General features: G+C 45.4%; 1 protein-coding gene across 2 annotated transcripts in view; it reads left to right on the top strand.

Annotated features, from left to right (window-relative positions):
- Positions 1–19,226, top strand: part of SFXN2 (sideroflexin 2) — a 113,644-nt gene that overhangs the window by 56,380 nt on the left and 38,038 nt on the right. For both annotated transcript variants that reach the window (XM_030202824.1, XM_030202825.1), the window contains exons 7-8: positions 9,404–9,464; positions 15,284–15,350. In XM_030202824.1, coding sequence (XP_030058684.1) covers positions 9,404–9,464; positions 15,284–15,350 — 128 coding nt within the window. The remainder of the gene's footprint in view (positions 1–9,403; positions 9,465–15,283; positions 15,351–19,226) is intronic.

Here is a 19,226-nt window from a genome sequence, read left to right as displayed (position 1 = left end):
AAAGGGCCTGATTTTATAACTAGTGGGCCGATGTTCAGAGGCAAACACAGGTGCTAGAGGCTATTAGCGCCGTACTGGCGCCTGAGTTTGCTACCGCTCCATGATCATAGGGGCGGTAAAGCCCACACTATTTTTAGAGCGCAGTTTGGAACAGTGCGGGGCTTTCAATCATCTGGGCATAGGTGCCTAGGTGAGGAATGCAAAAGAGGTGCTTATTTTAAGCCTGTGGGCCTTTACAAATTAGGCTTCCAGCACCAGCTGCAATAGCATGCAGATGCCAATGCACACATTTATACCTGCTCCAAAGTTGGAGTAAATATGTGTGTAATACCCCGGGTGGGGATTATGGGGTAGCCCTGTGAATACCATAGCCAGACAAGGAATATAAATGTGAAAATGTTTATTCACCTGAGCCCTGGGACCTGTGGCTTCACAGGCCAGGAACATGAGATGCAACCGTTTCTCTTAATATATAATAGTCTAGCTAGCAGGCCAAGCAGTCTGTGGCTGGTGGGGATGCCCCTCCATAAACACAGCCTGTAAGTTCTCTGGTCTTCTGAGACTCGGCTCTGCAAAGCTTGAAAGTCTTAACAAAAAGCAAAGTTGGCTTACTTCAGCCAAGTCACAGCAGCTAAACATATTTAGTAATGGCAAAAGACTTGAGCTTCAGTTCTACTTAGCCTGGCCCTGTCTTTTAAATTCTCAGGTATTGACTCCGCCCCTCCTGGCTCACTTCCTCCTGGGGCGGGATCAGTGCTCTTGAGGTGGCCCAGGCTAGTTAGAGAGGGGCTTTTTTTTTTTTTTAAGGCTGAGGGCAGTGTTCTGTAAACCCGCCTCAGTGTGCATGTACTCTGCGCTTGTATCTGTGTATTTTATAAATACACTAGCCGTTGAGCCCGTAAAAACGGGCTAGTAAAGGAAGGGGGGGGGGTTGAAAGGCCCCTCCCCCCCGGAGTCCCCTCCGCCACCCCTCCACCCGGGCCGGGTACCTGGCTTCAGTATCCAAAACCGCCGGAACGCAGCACACAGCTCATCTGAGCTGCCGTCGGCCTTCCTTCTTCTCTGCGTGTGTTCCACCCTCGTGTGACGTAACGTCGGCGAGTGCGGGACACAGGCAGTTAAGGAAGGCCAACGGCAGCTCAGATGAGCTATGTGCTGCGTTCCGGCGGTTTGAATAGTGAAGCCAGGTACCCGGGCCGGGTGGAGGGTGGGTGGCGGCGGTGACTCCGGGTGGGTGGGGGGAGCGGTGGCGACGGCGGTTTCCTCACTCGCAGGTGCGCAGGTTCCCTCTCTGTCATGCCCCCTTCATCATGTATTGACGCGGGGGCGGGACAGAGAGGGTCTCTACTGCGCATTTGCGAGTGAGTACGCCTTTTTCCATTTATATGTTTGATGCTTTGTAAATTCACCTCCTCTCCACTCAGACTGCACTCCCGGGAATGCCTGTGCACAGACATCCTAATTCTATTTATGGCACTCAAAATTGTGCATGGAAATTTGGACATGCACACTATCTAATTGAGTAACAAGCCAATTAGCACCAATAATTATTGGCGCTAATTGACATCAGTTAAGTTACATGCACAAATTTTAGGCACTGAGACACACATGTAAATTTTATGCACAGATCCCAAAAGGGGGCACAACCACAGGAGGTGGATTGGGGGCGTTCCTGGAATGTATGCACAGTTTTATAGAATAAGGGAAATATGTGTGTAATTTAAGCATGAGAATGTGCACTAGGTTTTACTTGGCGTGGATTCCTGCACCATACGCTATTTTATAAACACACCCAACTCAGTGCCATATATAGAATAGCAGTTAACATGAAGCTTTATCAGCACAATATATAGAATTTTGGTCAGTGTGTGTAGGGCACACTTTTCTGTGTACATATGTTCTACACCAGTGGCATAGTTACAGGTGGGCCTGGGTGGGCACAGGCCCACCCATTCTTAGATAAGGCCCACCCAGCGGCGGCACCCCACATCAACATCTCTCCTCGTGTCATCCTGGCATCTGCCCACCTGTCGCTGAACCCCATCCGTCCTTGGTGTACCTTACAGGCGTCCCCGGTGCCTGCAGTGATTCAATTATTGCTGCCTGCAGGGCCGGCGCAGGCAGCAATAATTGAATCACTGCAGGCGCCGGGGACACCTGTAAGGCACACCAGGGAGGGACCTGATTTAGCAACAGGTGGGCAGATGCTGGGAGGAGAGATGTTGATGTGGGGTAGATGAAAAAATCTATAATTTATAAAAATATCTCGGGGGGGGGGGAGGGGGAGGGGGACTGTGGAGTGCGGTGCCGTGGAAGGGCCCATCTATGTTAGCTCTGGACCCATCCAAAATACTGGGTCTGGCTACGCCACTGTTCTACATATGTGTGCAGTTGCACAATTTTATACAAGCTTTTAAAACAGGTTTTACACATGGAAAAAAAGCTTTGTAACATTAGCTCCAAAATGAGCAGCTTCTTCTGGGGAAGAGAAGGACGTTGAGCTGTAATAGTCTGGCCTGAGCCCTCAGGTGTTCTTCAAGGCTTAAGTGCAAAAAAACACAGTGGCTGCATTCGAGCAGATTTCTCAGAAGCGTAGTTTTTCTACATCAAGTATAATCTTGTATAAAACAGTAGCATGCAGTCAGGGCCAAGGCATTCAGTAAATCCCCAACCCTGCCACCCTAGGCTCCCCAAATAAGAGGTTTCAGGAGGCTAAACCTCCCCAGCCCCAACTGTGACCTTCCTCCCCACTTGCCTACTGCCATGACCACCAGGCCTGCTGTCCTCCTGCTGCTATTAGCTCTGCCAGTTAGTAGGTCAGCTGAGCTAACAGTAATGCACAGAGAACAGTGGTCCCGCATGTATTTGCAGTTTTTTTTATTTTTGTGGGATTTTTTGTTGTTGCATACCTGGCAAGGCAGCAGGCCTTGCATTAATGGCAGTGGGAGGACAGGTAGAGAGGAAAGGAAGAGATGGGCAATTCTGGATGGCTGGGATGAGAGAAGAAAGAGAGAGGGGGTGATGCTACATGCAAGGGGGAGAAGGGGGTGATACTGCGTGCTGGGGGGGAGGGAAGAGTTAGTGAAAAACTAAGGCAGTGCTTTTTAACCCTCAACTGTAGGCACACCTTGCTGATCCAGGTTTTCAGGCTTTCCAAAGTAGCATAGTAGATGACAGCAGATAAAGACCTGTATGGTCCATCCAGTCTGCCCGAAGAGATAAACTCATTACATAAGGTATGAGGTGATACAAGGTGTGTATACCTGAACTTGATTTGTCCGTTCTATTTTCAGGGCAAAGACTGTAGAAGTCTGCCCTGCACCATCCTTGTTCAAAAACTTTTGAAGTTGTTATTGAAGCCCTGGATAAGCTCCATTCCAGCCCATCCAAATCTATCGAGCCACGATCAAGGCATAGACCGTAGACGTCCACCCTATACTGGGTTTGCTTCCCAATTCCCAGTGTTGCCACCTAGTCTCTGCTAAGCTTCTTTGGTTCAATTCCTTCTAAACAGGATTCCTACGTGTTTATCCCATGCATTTTTGAATTCCATTACGGTTTTCATCTCCACTGCCTGCCGCGGTAGGGCATTCCAAGTATCTACTGCCCTCTCAGTGAAAAAATACCTCCGGATATTATTCCTGAGTCTTCCTTCCTTCAACCTCAGTTCATGTCCTCTTGTTCTACCACCTTCCTGTTTCTGGAAAAGTTTTGTTTGCGGATTAATGCCTGTCAAACATTTGAACGTCTGTACCATATCACCCCTGGTTCTCCTTTCCTCCACGGTATACATGTTCAGGTCATCAAGTCTCCCCTCGTACATCTTGCTATGCAAACTGCATACCATTTTCATCACTTTTCTTTGAACCGCTTCCAGTCTTTTTACATCCTTAGCAAGATACAGCCTCCAAAGCTGAACACAGTACTCCAAGTGGGGCCTCACCAATGACTTGTACAGGGGCATCAACACCTCCTTTCTTCTACTGGTTATACCCCTCTCTATGCATTCTATCATCCTTCTGACCTTAGCCACTTGTCACATTGTTTTGTTGCCTTGAGATCCTTAGACACCATTACTTCAAGGTCTCTCTCCTGAGCCGAACTTGTCAATTTCTCCCCTCCTATGCGGTACATTCCTTTTGGATATTTGCACCCCAAGTGCATCACTCTGCACTTCTTCGTATTAAAATTGAACTGCCAGATCGTTGACCATTCATCCAACATTTGGAGATTCCTCCTCATGATTTCTACACCCTCCAAAGTGTCCACTCTATTGGCTATCTTTGTGTCATCTGCAAAAAGGCAAACTTTTCCTTGTAGCCCTCCAGCATTGTCTCTCACAAATATATTAAACAGAATCAGCCCCAGCACAGACCCCTGAGGCACTCCACTGCTCACTTTACTTTTATCTGAGCAGGTTCCATTTACCTCCACCTTCTGTTGCCTGTCGGGCAACCATTTTCCAATCCATTTTACCATTTTGGGTGCTAAGTTCAGCCCTCTCAGCTCATTCATGAGTCTTCTGTGAGGGGCCACATCAAAGGCTTTGCTGAAATCTAAGTAGATTACAGCTTGTGCATATCTTTCACCCAGTCAAAGAAGTCGATCAAAATTCGTTTGGCAGGATTTTCCCTTGGTAAAGCCATGTTGCCTCGGATCCTGTAACCCATTGGCTTCCAGAAAGTTAATTATCCTTTCCTTCAGCGACTCCATTATTTTTCTTATCACTGACTTGAGGCTTACCGTTCTGTAGTTTCCCACTTCTTCCCTGTCCCCACTTTTGTGAAGAGGGACTACATCAGCTCTTCTCCTGTTTCTAAAGATCTATTAAATAAATCCCTAAGAAGACCCACCAGGACTTCTCTGAGCTCCCTCAGTATCCTGGGATGTATCCCATCCGGCCCCATAGCTTTGTCCACTACCAGATTTTCAAGCTGCTTATAAACACTTTCCCAGATATACCCTCGGCAGACAACCACGGTCCTTCTCCAGGATTTTCTTCCATGAACACAGAAGAGAAGTTTTTGGTTAGCACATTTGCTTTATCCTTATCACTCTCTACATAACTATTCTCAGCATCTTTCAGTCTTACAATTCCATTCCTATCTTTTCTCCTTTCCCCAATTTATCTAAAAAAGGTCTTGTCACCTCTCTAACCATATTTTCTTCCACCTGTGCTTTCGCTTGCCGTATTTCTGTCTTTTCTTCTTTGAGTTTAAGCCAGTAATCTCTTCCATTATCCTCCTGTTGCATTCTTCTGTATTTCTTGAACGAAGCCTCTTTTGCGCTTATTTTTTCAGCCACCTACTTGGAGAACCATATAGGATTCCTGTTTCTCTTGTTTTTGTTTAATTTCCATGTGTAAAGATCAGTTGCCTTATTTATAGCAGCTTTTAGCTTGGACCACTGCACTTCCACTTCACCCATGCCATCAGCTCCTTCTTCAGGTATTCCCCCATTTTACCAAAATCAGCACATCTGAAATCCGGTATTTTGAGTTTTGTGCACCTGCACTCTGCTTTCGCTCTTATACCAAACCATATCGTGTTATGATCAGTTATTGCCTAGGTGGGCACCCACCCGGACATTGGAAACACTGCCTCCATTTGTGATCACTAGATCCAGTGTCAACCCTTCCCTTGTGGGTTCCGTCACCATTTGTCTAAGCAAGGCACTTTTGACAGGCATCCATGATCTCCCTACTTCTTTCCAGTTCTGCCCACGGGATGTTCCAATCCACATCAGGCAAGTTGAAATCTCCCAGGAACAATTCATCCCCTTTCTTACGAAGCTTATGGATATCTATGTATAAGATACTGTAGATTTGTATATAATGGGTCTCTGCTATATGCAAATTTCTCTTACGCATATTTATTGTGATAATCCTGAAAATCCAAGTGGCTAGGTGTGCCTCAAGGAGAGGGTTGAAAAGCACTGAACTATGGAATAAGAAAAAAGGGGACAGGAAAAGCCTTTGCTGGGGAGAAAAAGATGGAAAGCTAGCTAGATCCTCTACTGCCCAGTGCATTGTTTACAGTGCTGCCATTTTGATAAGTAGTCCCTTATGTGACTCCTGAAAGTTTAGTGCTATGGTAGAACTACTCTGTAGATCCTGAGTAACTTTTGTAAGGTTTTGTATTATTTCACAAAATGCCAGCTACAGGATTTAGAATTAGCTCACACCTTTTGCAGTAATAGCTCAATGTGAGCCACATTCAGGTACAGTAAGTATTTTTATGTCAATGGAGGGCTTATGGTCCTAAGTTTGTACCCGAGGCAAATGAAGATTAAGCAACTAGTGCAAGATCTCGAGAAGCCGCAGTGGAATATGAACTCTGCCTTCCTCAGCCTACTGCTGTATTAGGTACGATAATACATATTCCAAACATGTTTGGTAAGTCAACAATAAACTAAAGGCCAGCAGATGTGAAGCCTGGTGGCCATTTGGCAATCCACCAAAAAAGCTGAAAGGGAAATCATTTTATAGTTGACCATAACCACAGGATTTCTGTTAAATTGCCGTAGAACATCACTGTTCATGTAGCCAACAGAAAGATTCTGGACTGGGGAGATAGGGCTGACTGGAAGCCAAGTGTTAATATACCTTCATATGTTTCCAGAATACTGCAAATATTATTGTTTTTAATATATTTTTGTGCTTTTTGGGGGTTTTTTTGCACATAATTCCCCTGGCGTGTATTGTTTGCATATTCCCTCCTTGTACACCTATTATTGATGGTGAGACAGCTGGTACACCTGCACCAGATTGACACAGTGAAGGGGTTCTTCCATGCTGTGTTCAAAAGTGCCCCCCACTGTCCCTTCACTTCCGACTCTCACTCCCAGGATTTTAATTTGCTCTGCACTCCCCATTCCCGGCCCACTTTTTTTTTTGTTACATTTGTACCCCATGCTTTCCCACTCATGGCAGGCTCAATGCGGCTTACATGGGGCAATGGAGGGTTAAGTGACTTGCCCAGAGTCACAAGAAGCTGCCTGTGCCTGAAGTGGGAATCGAACTCAGTTCCCCAGGACCAGAGTCCACCACCCTAACCACTAGGCTACTCCACCACTCCACTTTAGCCTCTCCAAACAGCCGTGCCACCAACCGCCTTTGCCTGCCACCATGCTGCTGTCTCTTTGGTCAGCCCCCCCCCTCCCCCATGGTGTGGCTGACCTGCTTTATCTTTGAACCAGAAAACAGGCACCAGAAAAGACATGAAACAGCTCCCTCGACCTGCATACAACCCTCAGCTGCAGCTTCTACGCCTGTCTATGGCACACTGTAGTGAGTGGTGGGCAGGCCAGAGGGAGCTCTTTTGTGCAGTCACAAGACACAGCAGGGGAGTGCTGCTGGATCCAAGATACCCATGCTATGACTGGAAGAAAAACACCAGCCACATCCCATCTATTCAGCACTGCTATCCATTTAGGTAGAGTGGTGCAGTGCAGTCACTTTGCTGATACTGTCCACTTAATATAGGCCTGTTAAACTAAATATAGATTATCCAGTTAACAGCTGAATAGCCCTGCTAAATTGATAATTTTGTAGTCTGCCTCAAACTTGGCCCCTTGGGCCATTCATGCAGATATTCAGCTATTTAACATTTGAAAGTTCACAGAGAAACAGCATATTCCCCAGGTGTCGGTAAACATACGCTTTCTTTCAAATATTGGCCCAGAGATGCTGTTTTAGCTAAAAATATTAAAGGTTTCTCATCCCTCTGTTTTCTTTACAACTGTCCCATGCTGTAAGAATTTCTGAAGTGAATCTGCACTTTTTGGCAGCTTAAGCATCTTCTCGCTATATCTGCCCCCATAAGTCTCGCTGCCGTTAAACATCTGATTTAGCTGAGGAGAAATGTGGCATTTCATCGGTAAAATCATCACACTGCCCATCTACTCCTCACCGGCCTCCCACTTAGCCATCTATCCCCCCTTCAGTCCATCCAGAACTCGGCCGCACGTCTTATCTTCCGCCTCAACCGATATACTCATATCACCCCTCTCCTCAAGTCACTTCACTGGCTTCCGATCAGATACCGCATACAGTTCAAGCTTCTCCTACTCACCTACAAATGCACTCGATCTGCAGCCCCTCCTTATCTCTCTACTCTCATCTCCCCTTATGTCCCCACCCGTAACCTCCGCTCTCTTGACAAATCCCTCCTTTCAGTACCCTTCTCCACCACCGCCAACTCTAGGCTTCGCCCTTTCTGCCTCGCTTCACCCCATGCTTGGAACAAACTCCCTGAGCCCATACGCCGGGCCCCCTCCCTACCCATCTTCAAATCATTGCTCAAAGCCCACCTCTTCAATGTCGCCTTCGGCACCTACTCACTACACCTCTTCTCAGGAAATCTAAACTACCCCAACTTGACATTTCGTCCTTTAGATTGTAAGCTCTTCTGAGCAGGGACTGTCCTTATTTGTTAATTTGTACAGCGTTGCGTAACCCTAGTAGCGCTCTAGAAATGTTAAGTAGTAGTAGTAGTAATAGACTTCCTGAGCTGGTGCGTCAAGCTCCATCTCTGGCCATCTTCAAATCTAAGCTAAAAGCCCACCTTTTTGATGCTGCTAACCCTTACTCACTTGTTCAGAACCCTTATTTTATCATCCTCACTTTAATATTCCCTTATCTCTTGTTTGTCCTGTTTGTCTGTCCTAATTAGATTGTAAGCTCTGTCGAGCAGGGACTGTCTCTTCATGTTCAAGTGTACAGCGTTGCGTACGTCTAGTAGCGCTTTAGAAATGATAAGTAGTAGTAGTAGTAGTAGTCTTTGGGATTCCGGAATCTTGCTAATATTTGGGTTCCAGAATCTTGCTACTCTTTGGGATTCTGCATGGAATCTTGCAACTCTTTGGGATTCCGGAATCTTGCTACTCTTTGTCCTTATCCCTTATTTGCCCTCTTCTCCGGCACGGCCGCGTTGCTGATCTGCAAGGGCAGGCTTCTGTTTCTGTGAGTCTGACGTCCTGCACGTACGTGCAGGACGTCAGACTCACAGAAACAGAAGCCTGCCCTTGCAAGCCCACCTTTTTGATGCTGCTTTTAACTCCTAACCCTTATTCACTTGTTCAGAACCCTTATTTGATCATCCTCACTTTAATATTCCCTTATCTCTTGTTTGTCCTGTTTGTCTGTCCTAATTAGATTGTAAGCTGTGTGGAGCAGGGACTGTCTCTCCATGTTCAAGTGTACAGCGCTGCGTACGTCTAGTAGCGCTTTAGAAATGATAAGTAGTAGTAGTGGTTTGGGAGAACTGGAACTGGGTATTTTATAGATGTCAAAACATCCATTGTCAAAGGTGAAGGACTGGAATATTAAACACAAGGCTTGAAAAATATGTATGATTTGGATTTTTGCAGGTTAAAATAATATGTTGGTTACTTTTTTTTAAAGGGAGATTTTGAACGGAATTGCTGTTACAGATGAAAATGACAACAGATTGGGCTACTCCAGAGTAAGTAAAGATATTGTTATAACCATTTATGAGACATTCCCCTTCCTCAGATGAGAGTTTCACTGTAATGTCACAATTTCCCTGTAAAGAATGAGGTGAAAAACTGTGCTTTGCCCACAGAGCTTCCAGATTGACTGAGTCCAACACTACAGCTCAGCTGCAGTGAGGTTTTGGGAATTTGCCTCTGTTCTTGGCATTCATGTTCTCTCCCTGTGATATACCAAAAGATACGCATGCAGATCATTTTGGGGGAACAAAAACAGCTCCTTTCCAGAGTCTGGAATCCTCTCTCTGGTTTTGGCCTGTAGGGAATTCAGAAAATCCTTTTTTCCCTGGGACACCTGAGTTAGCTTGGAAGTGAGGGAGGGCAGTAAAAGGAGAAGGAATGAGAACAAAGATCCCCATTAAAAGGCTGCTTTTATTAAGGCTGGTCTTTGAGGGGTAATTTTATAACTGTATGTATGTGTGTGTGTATATATATCACTCCATTTTAAGTGCACATCGGATAAGTGCATACTCTGTTTAACTGCATGCCGTATTTCAGTCCCGTTTTTGGTGCCATCCATTTCTATGGGGACAAACTTCGGTTTAGTGCACCACTGATAAGTGCAAAGTTCGCTTACATGCATGGTTGAAGACCGCTGCTCTGTAGGGAAGATAAGTGCGCACATGGAATATGGAAGCCGATTGGCGCGTGACAACCAACGAGATTTCAAATTTACCGCCCCTTTAGCTGCCACAGGCAGAATAAGCGAAAGAATGTTGTTAGAGTGTACACAGGGATCGTCGTCGCGTCGGAACTGTAAGACTTTAACACTGGCTGAACGAATAGAAGTTCTTAAGGAAAACAAACAGTCAAGTGTCTATTGCTAAAGAATATGGTGTCAATCCCAGACAAATTTCACGTGTCTTGAAGCAGAAAGACCAGCTTCTGGAAGACTGGCAAAACAATACAAATCCACAACGGAAACGAAAACGGGCGGGAAAAGCTGAGGATGTAGAAGATGCACTTCTTTGGTGGTTTTCTCAAGTCAGGAGCAGACAGTTTCCTGTCAGTGGTTCACTTCTTATGGAGAAAGCTAATCAGCTAGCTGAAAGTCTTGGACTAACTGAATTCAAAGCCACTGTTGGATGGTTGGAAAGATGGAAGGAGAGGAACAACATAAAATTCAGGAAACAGCATGGTGAAAAACAAGACGCTGATGACTTTGGTGCTGAAAATTGGGTTGTTTCAGTTCTTCCTACCATCTTGAACGAGTTTGCACCTCGTGACATTTTCAATGCTGACGAAAACGGTCTCTACTGGCGAGCGATTCCTGATGGAACACTTGCATTCAAACATGCCGAAACTACTGGACACTGTGCTGTTATGTTTAATGGTTTATTGCATTTAATAAAAATTGTTTACACACCAAAAAAAAGACCCTCAGATAGAATTGGCCACAGTACTTAAAAGAATAAGTTAGCCCTTTACACACCTTGGAGACCTCTAAGATTAGGGTTACCATTTTGTGTCCTCTGAAAAAGAGGACACATGTCACGCCCCCGCCCCTGCCCCGCCCCCTTCAGGTCGGGTTCCGCCACTATTCCCCCCCCCCCCCCGTCGCATAGTCCCCTCCCCCCCATCACATACCCCCCCCCCCCCCCCACTTACTATCTAGCCCTGGTGGTCTAGTAGCGTCTTCTCTTCAGGGCAGGAAAGAGCCCCCTCTTTCCTGCCCGGAGCGCTGCCTGCCCTTGCCTGCTGCATCCTCCTCGGTATGGCTGGGGATTCAAAATGGCCACCGAGAGTTGAAGCGGCCTCGCGAGAGTTCAACTCTCGGCGGCCATTTTGAATCCCCAGCCAGACCGAGAAGGATGATAGACAGGGGAGGCAGCACTCCGGGCAGGAAAGAGGGGGCTCTTTCCTGCCCCGAAGACGTCACTAGACCACCAGGGAACATTGGTAAGGAAGGGGAGGGGACGGGAGACCAGGTCACCAGACCCACGGCGCCGATCGCCCGCCCACACGCCCACCGCACGCACGCGCCTGCCCGCACCCGCGCCCACGTTTGTCCAGAAATCCGGACAAACGTGGGCGTGGGCAAAATCCGCCGGACGCCCCGGACATGCCCTCAAAAAGAGGACATGTCCGGGGAAATCCGGACGTATGGTAACCCTATCTAAGATCCTCTCAAGTATTATCACTATGGAGCCCTTTTACTATGCCATGGCAAAAAGTGGCCCGTGCCAGTGCGTCTTTTGGGCACGCACCAGGCCAGTTTTTGCCGCATCCTGAAAAAAAGGGCCTTTTTTTTTTTAAGGGGCCGGAAAATGGACGTGCTGCAAAATAAAAACCAGCACGTGTCCATTTTTGGCCTGAGACCTTACCGCCACCCATTGACTTAGCGACAAGGTCTCACGCACTACCTGGGCAGTAGGCATCTAGTGCGTATCCACTGCCTTTTACTGCTGGGTAAGTGCCGCAGGGTAGAAAATAGAAAATATTTTCTACCGCGTGATTTTGGCACACGCCAAATTCAGAATTACCACCCAGGGCACACAGTAGCTGGGCGGTAATGCCAATTTGGTGCATGCTGGACATGCATAGACCCTTATGCACCTTTGTAAAGGGGCCCTTATCTGTCCCTTCATCAAAAGAAATTGTACAATGTGATACCCGCCAGCAAGCCTTCTCAGGAGTAGCCCCCATGCTCTGGAATTTACTCCCAGAAGGGGCTATGTATAACTCGAGACTACTACTACTTCAGGAAGCAGGTAAAGGCCTGGTTCTACACCCAAGCCTTTAATACATAGGGTGACTGACTATACACCCATTCTGCACCTGGACTAGCTTGCAACACCCACTGTAACTTAGACCAGTTCTTTATATCTTGATTAACTGTACAAAGAACTTGCCTTGAGTTTAGCCACCCATCTATTTATCCCAGCTGACTCTGTACCACACATCTTGTCCCCATCTATATATCTGCATTTGGCCTCTCAACTATATGGTAAGCTGTATTGTAGAAATGCATTAGTATGATAGCAATGTTATCTGAATGTTCTAATTGTGTGCTTATTATATATTCCATCATTATTATGCTTACATCTCTATATATAAAAGGCACCACCAACGTTCTAAATGAAGCCTCCAGTCGGAAGTGTGAAGGGGGAGAGATATCCGGTTTCCCCATGAGTGTCTGCCCCGCCCTCGCTCTCTCTCTAACACAAACAGTGAAGGAAAACACAGCAAAGCAGGAAACTTAACACTGAAGGACTCGACTCCGAGGGGGGAGGGGACAGAGAGCAGAGCGGACAGACAGCACAGGAGAAGGGAGAGAGGGCAGGGACACACACACTCCCACATGCACACAGAAGAAAACCTTGCTAGCCCCCCGTTTGATTTGCATCAGAAACGGGGCTTTTTTACTAATCATATTATATTTCTGTTTGAATTTCAGTGCTGTTCAGTATGTGTATTTTTGATCCTGTTTCATGGTAATCCTATTATTAGGTTTCAGTTTGTTGTTTTCAAGTTTTCCTCTTTCATTGTATTTGTTTATACTTGTTCATTTTCCTATTGTTACGCTGTTAACAAAATTGTAAGTTTGATGTTAAACTGTATCTCTGTACACTGCCTTGGGTGAATCTCTTCATAAAGGTGGTTAATAAATCCCAATAAATAAATAATGGTTTATTTTCCTTTATAGAGTGCTTCTCAACCCAGTCCTTGGGGCACACCCAGCCACTCAGGTTTACAGGATATCCACAATGAATATGCATGAAAGAGATTTGTATGCACTGCCTCCTTGGTATGCAAATGTCTCTCGTTCATATTCATTGTGGATATCCTGAAAATCTGAATGGCTGGGTGTTCCCCAAGTACTGGGTTGAGAAGTACTGCTTTGTAGAATACTAGTGTAACTGGGTGGATATGTGCTTGGACGTGAGCTCTTATGCCAGCCATATAGCTGATGTGTGAGATTAAGGGGCATAGCTATCAACATGGGTTATCACTAAGATGTAGTATCTTACCACTGACTCGTACTGTTTTAGCACAGGTCTCATTTTATGCAGTGAAGACCTAGTTACTAATAACTGGGGTTAACAGTAAAATAACCCATCTTAACAGTATCTCACATTGGAGGAGTAGCCTAGTGGTTAGTGCAGTGGACTTTGATCCTGGGGAACTGAGTTCGATTCCCACTGTAGCTCCTTATGACTCTGGGCAAGTCACTTAATCTTCCATTGCCCCTGGTACAAAATAAGTACCTGAATATATGTAAACCGCTTTGAATGTAGTTGCAAAAACCTCAGAAAGGCAGTATATCCAGTCCCATTTCCCTTTCCCTATTTGAGATTCTACATGGAATGTTGCTACTATTGTAGATTCTAGATGGAATGTTGTTTCTATTGAGATTCCATTGCTACTATTTGAGATTCTACATGGAATGTTGCTATTCCACTAGCAACATTCCATGTAGAAGCCTGCCCTTGTAGATCAGCAACGCGGCTGCGAAGGCTTCTGTTTCTGTGAGTCTGACGTCCTGCACGTATGTGCAGGACGTCAGACTCACAGAAACAGAAGCCTGCGCGGCTGCATTGCTGACCTGCAAGGGCAGCTTCTACATGGAATGTTGCTAGTGGAGGAGTAGCCTAATGGTTAGTGCAGTGGACTTTGATCCTGGCGAGCTGAGTTCGATTCCCACTGCAGCTCCTTGTGACTCTGGGCAAGTCACTTAATCCTCCATTGCCCCTGGTACAAAATAAGTACCTGAAATATGTAAACCGCTTTGAATGTAATTGCAAAAACCTCAGAAAGGCAGTATATCAAGTCCCATTTCCCTTTCCCTTAATTTTGTTTGATTTCTATTGATAAACATTAAAGAAAAAAGAATTGTCTCTAGAAATGGAAATGTGTAATAAGTGAGTCAAGTAAAGGGGAATCAAGCCATTGTGACATCACTGATGAGGTTGACTCTTAGACATTGGTGGAATGAGGCATTATGACATCACCATATTAGCTTAGGTTACCAGAGACTGAAGCCCTTCACAGTAAGGGAGGAAGTTATCAACGTGACCTACTGTTAAGGCATGTTAGTTTACCACTAACTTGTGCTATTTTAGCACAGGTCCCATTTAATGCAGTGAGACCTAGGTACTAATAACTGGGTTTAACATTAAAATAATACATCTTAGTGGTGATATGTGTGTAACTTAAATGTGCGCCCCACCCACTCCTCACCCAGAATCTGGCCAAGTGTGCACCTACCTGCAAACTTTGCATTATCAGTGATCTTCACATTGGCACACTTTTGGCTTGTATATACACACTATGCCATTATTCTAATCATTTACACATAGAAAAGGCAAATAATTTATTTATTTTTGTTACATTTGTACCCCACACTTTCCCACTCATGGCAGGCTCAATGCAGCTTACATGGGCAATGGAGGGTTAAGTGACTTGCCCAGAGTCACAAGGAGCTGCCTGTGCTGGGAATCGAACTCAGTTCCTCAGTTCCCCAGGACCAAAGTCCACCACCCTAACCACTAGGCCACTCCTCCACCATATGGCCTGTCCTGTTTTCCTATCCATATCATCTACTATCCATTTCTCTCATTTAGATTGGCATGTAAATGTTGGCACCTTTTGTAGAATTACTCCCTTTGTGCAGAGCCAGCCACACGTTCAAAATCGCCCAACTGTCCAAAGCCATTACTGCTCCACGTGTAGCTTTGCCAGAATATACCTCCACAGCACAATTGAAGAGAATCTTTTTTATTTATTTATTTATTTTTTTTTTATTGTTATGTTTGTTTCTTCTTGCATTTAGAAAGCTGCTGGTAAGGGCATTGCCCAAGTCGTCATCTCTCGAATTGCCATGGCTGCCCCAGGAATGAGTAAGTATCTGAATGACATTTGACTTATTAAATGACATGTGGTGCTGGAAGCCTGATAAATGGGACAGACTGGGAAGCAGGTATCAAGAGTGTCCACAGCTGATCTTTGGACTCCCATGATGCTGTGGGTCAGGCAGAGTTGGAGTAGGGTTACCATATTGCTCTGGGTTTAGATCTCCTCTACATAAGCTTCCCAACAGCAGTTTGCATGCATCCATGACTAGGATAATTTGAGTTTCAGGAATTTGTAAGAAGATGCTTCTGGTCAGATTTGATTAGATCAGCCAGCAGGACAGGGTGACACTAACACCCAGATGATTGTGGTCACTGTTTCTACAGCTTTTTCCTCAATTGTATTCTTAACCAGTCAGTTGCCTGGATAAAGAAACACATGCATAACACAGCTTGCTTGCATAACACATGCTTGCTTGCATGCATGTGCTGCTACCACAGCTCAACATCTTGAATACAAATGGTGCCGATACTAGGCCAAAGGGCAGAATGCAATGCTGGAGCTGATATTTCCATATTGCTTATATGAGATACTGCCAGTGACTGCATGTGCGAGTATAAGCTTCCTTTAGACCAGCAGTTCTCATCTGGTATACTGCGAACACCTGGATATTTGTATTTTATATCTGTTTATATTATATTGTAATCTAGATGCTTGTGTTTGCTTGGAATTTTTAAAAACCTTTTCCCCTTATGAATGTTCAGTAAACCGCTTTAGATATTTTATGATGGGTGGTATAGCAAAGATAAAGATGAGGGTCGATGTGTCCTTGATGTCAGTGTATCCCCAACGTCAGTGCAGCTCCATGGCATTGGGGGTGGGGGGGGGGGGCAGTACCTCAAATGTTGATGCACTTGGGCTTGAATTGGTTGAACAACAGAGGCTTTGCTTCTGCTCTTGATAGTCATGAAGACCCCCCTATGTATCAAGTTCATACAGATGCCCCCTCCATTTTATTACAGGATGCTTAAATTTATACATGGAGTGCATGCATAAATTTATAGAATGCTGCTATTCACACAAGTATGTTTATGTATATTGTGATATCCCCCTTCTCACTCAGGGTGACCTGGTTCTCAATATGCAAATCATATGCAGATTAGTGTGCTACCCCTTCTCACTCAGGGTGACCTGGTTTCCACTCAGCAAATTAAGCAGGTCTCACCAACTGCATATTTCTCAGGCAACTCTTTATTCCAGCCCCTGGGCACACTTCTTCTAGCTTAACACTTTATGCTTTCATATATCTTCACATTGAGCCTCCCCACACAGATACATGGGCTCAGTACTATACCAATACTTTGGGGACTCTCAACCCCAGGCTTTGCAGCCTGCTTCTCTCAGTACTTTGGACACACAGGCCCCCCTTCTGAACCCACAGTCCTAGACACACAGTCTCTTCATCTTCGGACACACAGTCCCTCTTTAGACACACAGTCTTTTCTTCTTGAACACACAGTTCTAGACACACAGTCTTTTCTTCTTGGACACACAGTCCCTCTTTGAACACACAGTTCTAGACACACAGTCAAACTGTAATGCTTTAGGGACTTCTTACCCCAGGACTTTCAGCCTGCTGATCTCTTTTGGACACCCAGTCCACCCCCAAGTCCTTAAGGTTTGCCAGTATCTTTCAGGGGCTCTCTCTTCCTCTGCTGCTTGCTCACCTCCCTTCCTTTCACCACTCAGGTGGGGTATAAACAGGGTTGCCAGGTGGAAAATATTTTTCCAGCCTAAAGGAGCCCAAAATCCAGCCCAAAACCCGCCCAAACTCAAACCCCGCCCCTGACACCCCCGCCCCCGCGTCATCGCCCCCGCCGTCATCAACCCCGCCCCCGCCGTCATCGGCCCCGCCTTCCCCGTCACTAACCCCGCCTCCCACGTCACTAACCCCGCCTCCCACGTCACTAACCCCCGCCTCCCACATCACTAACCCCGCCCAAAAACGTCACTAACCCCGCCCACCGCGGCCGAAAAAGCCACCTAAAAAAACCGCCCGAAGCACAAAAACCAGCCCAAAAAACCGCAACCCGCCGCGGGCAAAAATTTCCCGCGGCGGGTCGCGGAAAACCGCCCAATTGGGCGGTAAAACCGCCCACCTGGCAACACTGGGTATAAAGTGGTTAATTAGCCACCCAGGACCCAGCCCATAATCTCCTGCACCTGTGGGCCTCCCAGGGCTCTCCCCGGTCCTAGCGACCTCCATCTTCTTCTAGCGCCCTCTAGTGGCCTACACCGTATAGGACAGCCTCATACCTTCTCACAATATACATATGTGTGGCAGTATAGTGCCTAAGCACTAGTCTGTAATCACTTGTTAAGCTGCTGTAGTGCATAATTGTTAGAGGGGCAGTGCATGTCACAAATAAATAAAGGAGGGGGAGATATAGAGTGATTGATCCTAGCAACCCAGTAGTGGTCATTTTTTTCCTTTCTTTTTATTTCCTCTTGTTTTTTATTGGATCTTATGTTGTGGACTTGAGCTATGTTGACTTATCATTAAGAAATGTGTATTGTTTACTATTTGAAGATTAATTCTTCATTGTTTTTCCTTCCTGTATTTAGCTATCTGTACAAGTTCGTTTCTTGATTGTCGTTTTTGAAACTTACAAATAAAAAATTTGAAATACCTAAAATTTGACACACATAATTTAACTAGGGTTTATCTAAGGAGGAAAAGAGGTAAACTGAGGTGGTCAAATGCAAAAAAAAAAAAAATGGCACTTCAAAGGCTGTATTATTACAGCAAAGGTACAATGGAAAAAATTACTTACACTGGGTATTGTGGAAAGAAAAGAAATGAGGTGGGTCCGTATAACGAGGCAAGAAAGCCCCACCCGTGTGTGGTTCACCAGTATAGAATGTTCCCTGTACTTTGAGAGCTTTAGTTTGGCCTCCATCAGATACTGGCCTTCAAATCAGGCAGTTGGATCATTAGATTATCATTGATGCTTTCTTCACCAAGCATTCTACCTTTTTATTTTATTTTTTTTAAAGCTCTCTGTCTTTGGAACAATCTTCCCCCATGTATTCATGAAGAACTGTCATTTTAAAAAATAGTTTTTAAAAAACATATGTTTTTTAAAACTGCATTTGGATGCTCACTTTATAGTATTGATGGATGACCATGGCAAGGGACATGCAGACCAGTTCTTACTTGCTTTTTTTGAATGTTCTTGGTGCACTCGATCTGCAGCCCCTCCTTACCTCTCTACCTTCATCTCCTCTTACGTTCCTACCCGTAACCTCCGCTCTCAAGACAAATCTCTCCTTTCAGTACCGCCAACTCCAGGCTCCGCCCTTTCTGCCTTGCCTCACCCCATGCCTGGAATAAACTCCCTGAGCCCATACGCCAGGCCCCCTCCCTGCCCATCTTCAAATCCTTGCTCAAAGCCCACCTCTTCAATGTCGCCTTGGGCACCTAACCACCGTTCCTCTATTCAAGAAATCTTGACTGCCCCAACTTGACATTTCGCCCTTTAGATTGTAAGCTCCTTTGAGCAGGGACTGTCCTTTTTGTTAAACTGTACAGTGCTGCGTAACCCTAGTAGCGCTCTAGAAATGTTAAGTAATAGTAGTTCTTTCTAGGATAATTACTCTTTGCTATCATTGATTAATTGACATTCTTTTCTGGCTTATATTTTTAGACTATGAACTGCTTTAACCTACCTGTTTAGTAAAGGCAGTATAGTAAGTTATTTATGTTTATCACAAAAAAATAAAAAAACCTCATCCGTGGTTGAGGATTACATGCCTCACGTCCTTGGAGAATTACATTTTTCATTTTTGGCCACATGTTGTAGAAGGATAGAACATTTCTTGTAACTTTTTTGTTTAAAAAAACCAGGAACACCTTGAAAGAT

The sequence above is a fragment of the Microcaecilia unicolor genome, chromosome 5 (assembly GCF_901765095.1).
Source record: "Microcaecilia unicolor chromosome 5, aMicUni1.1, whole genome shotgun sequence".
Classification (NCBI taxonomy): domain Eukaryota; kingdom Metazoa; phylum Chordata; class Amphibia; order Gymnophiona; family Siphonopidae; genus Microcaecilia; species Microcaecilia unicolor.
The sequence above is the reverse complement of the archived record's forward strand: the minus strand, read 5'-3'. Positions and strand labels throughout refer to the sequence as shown.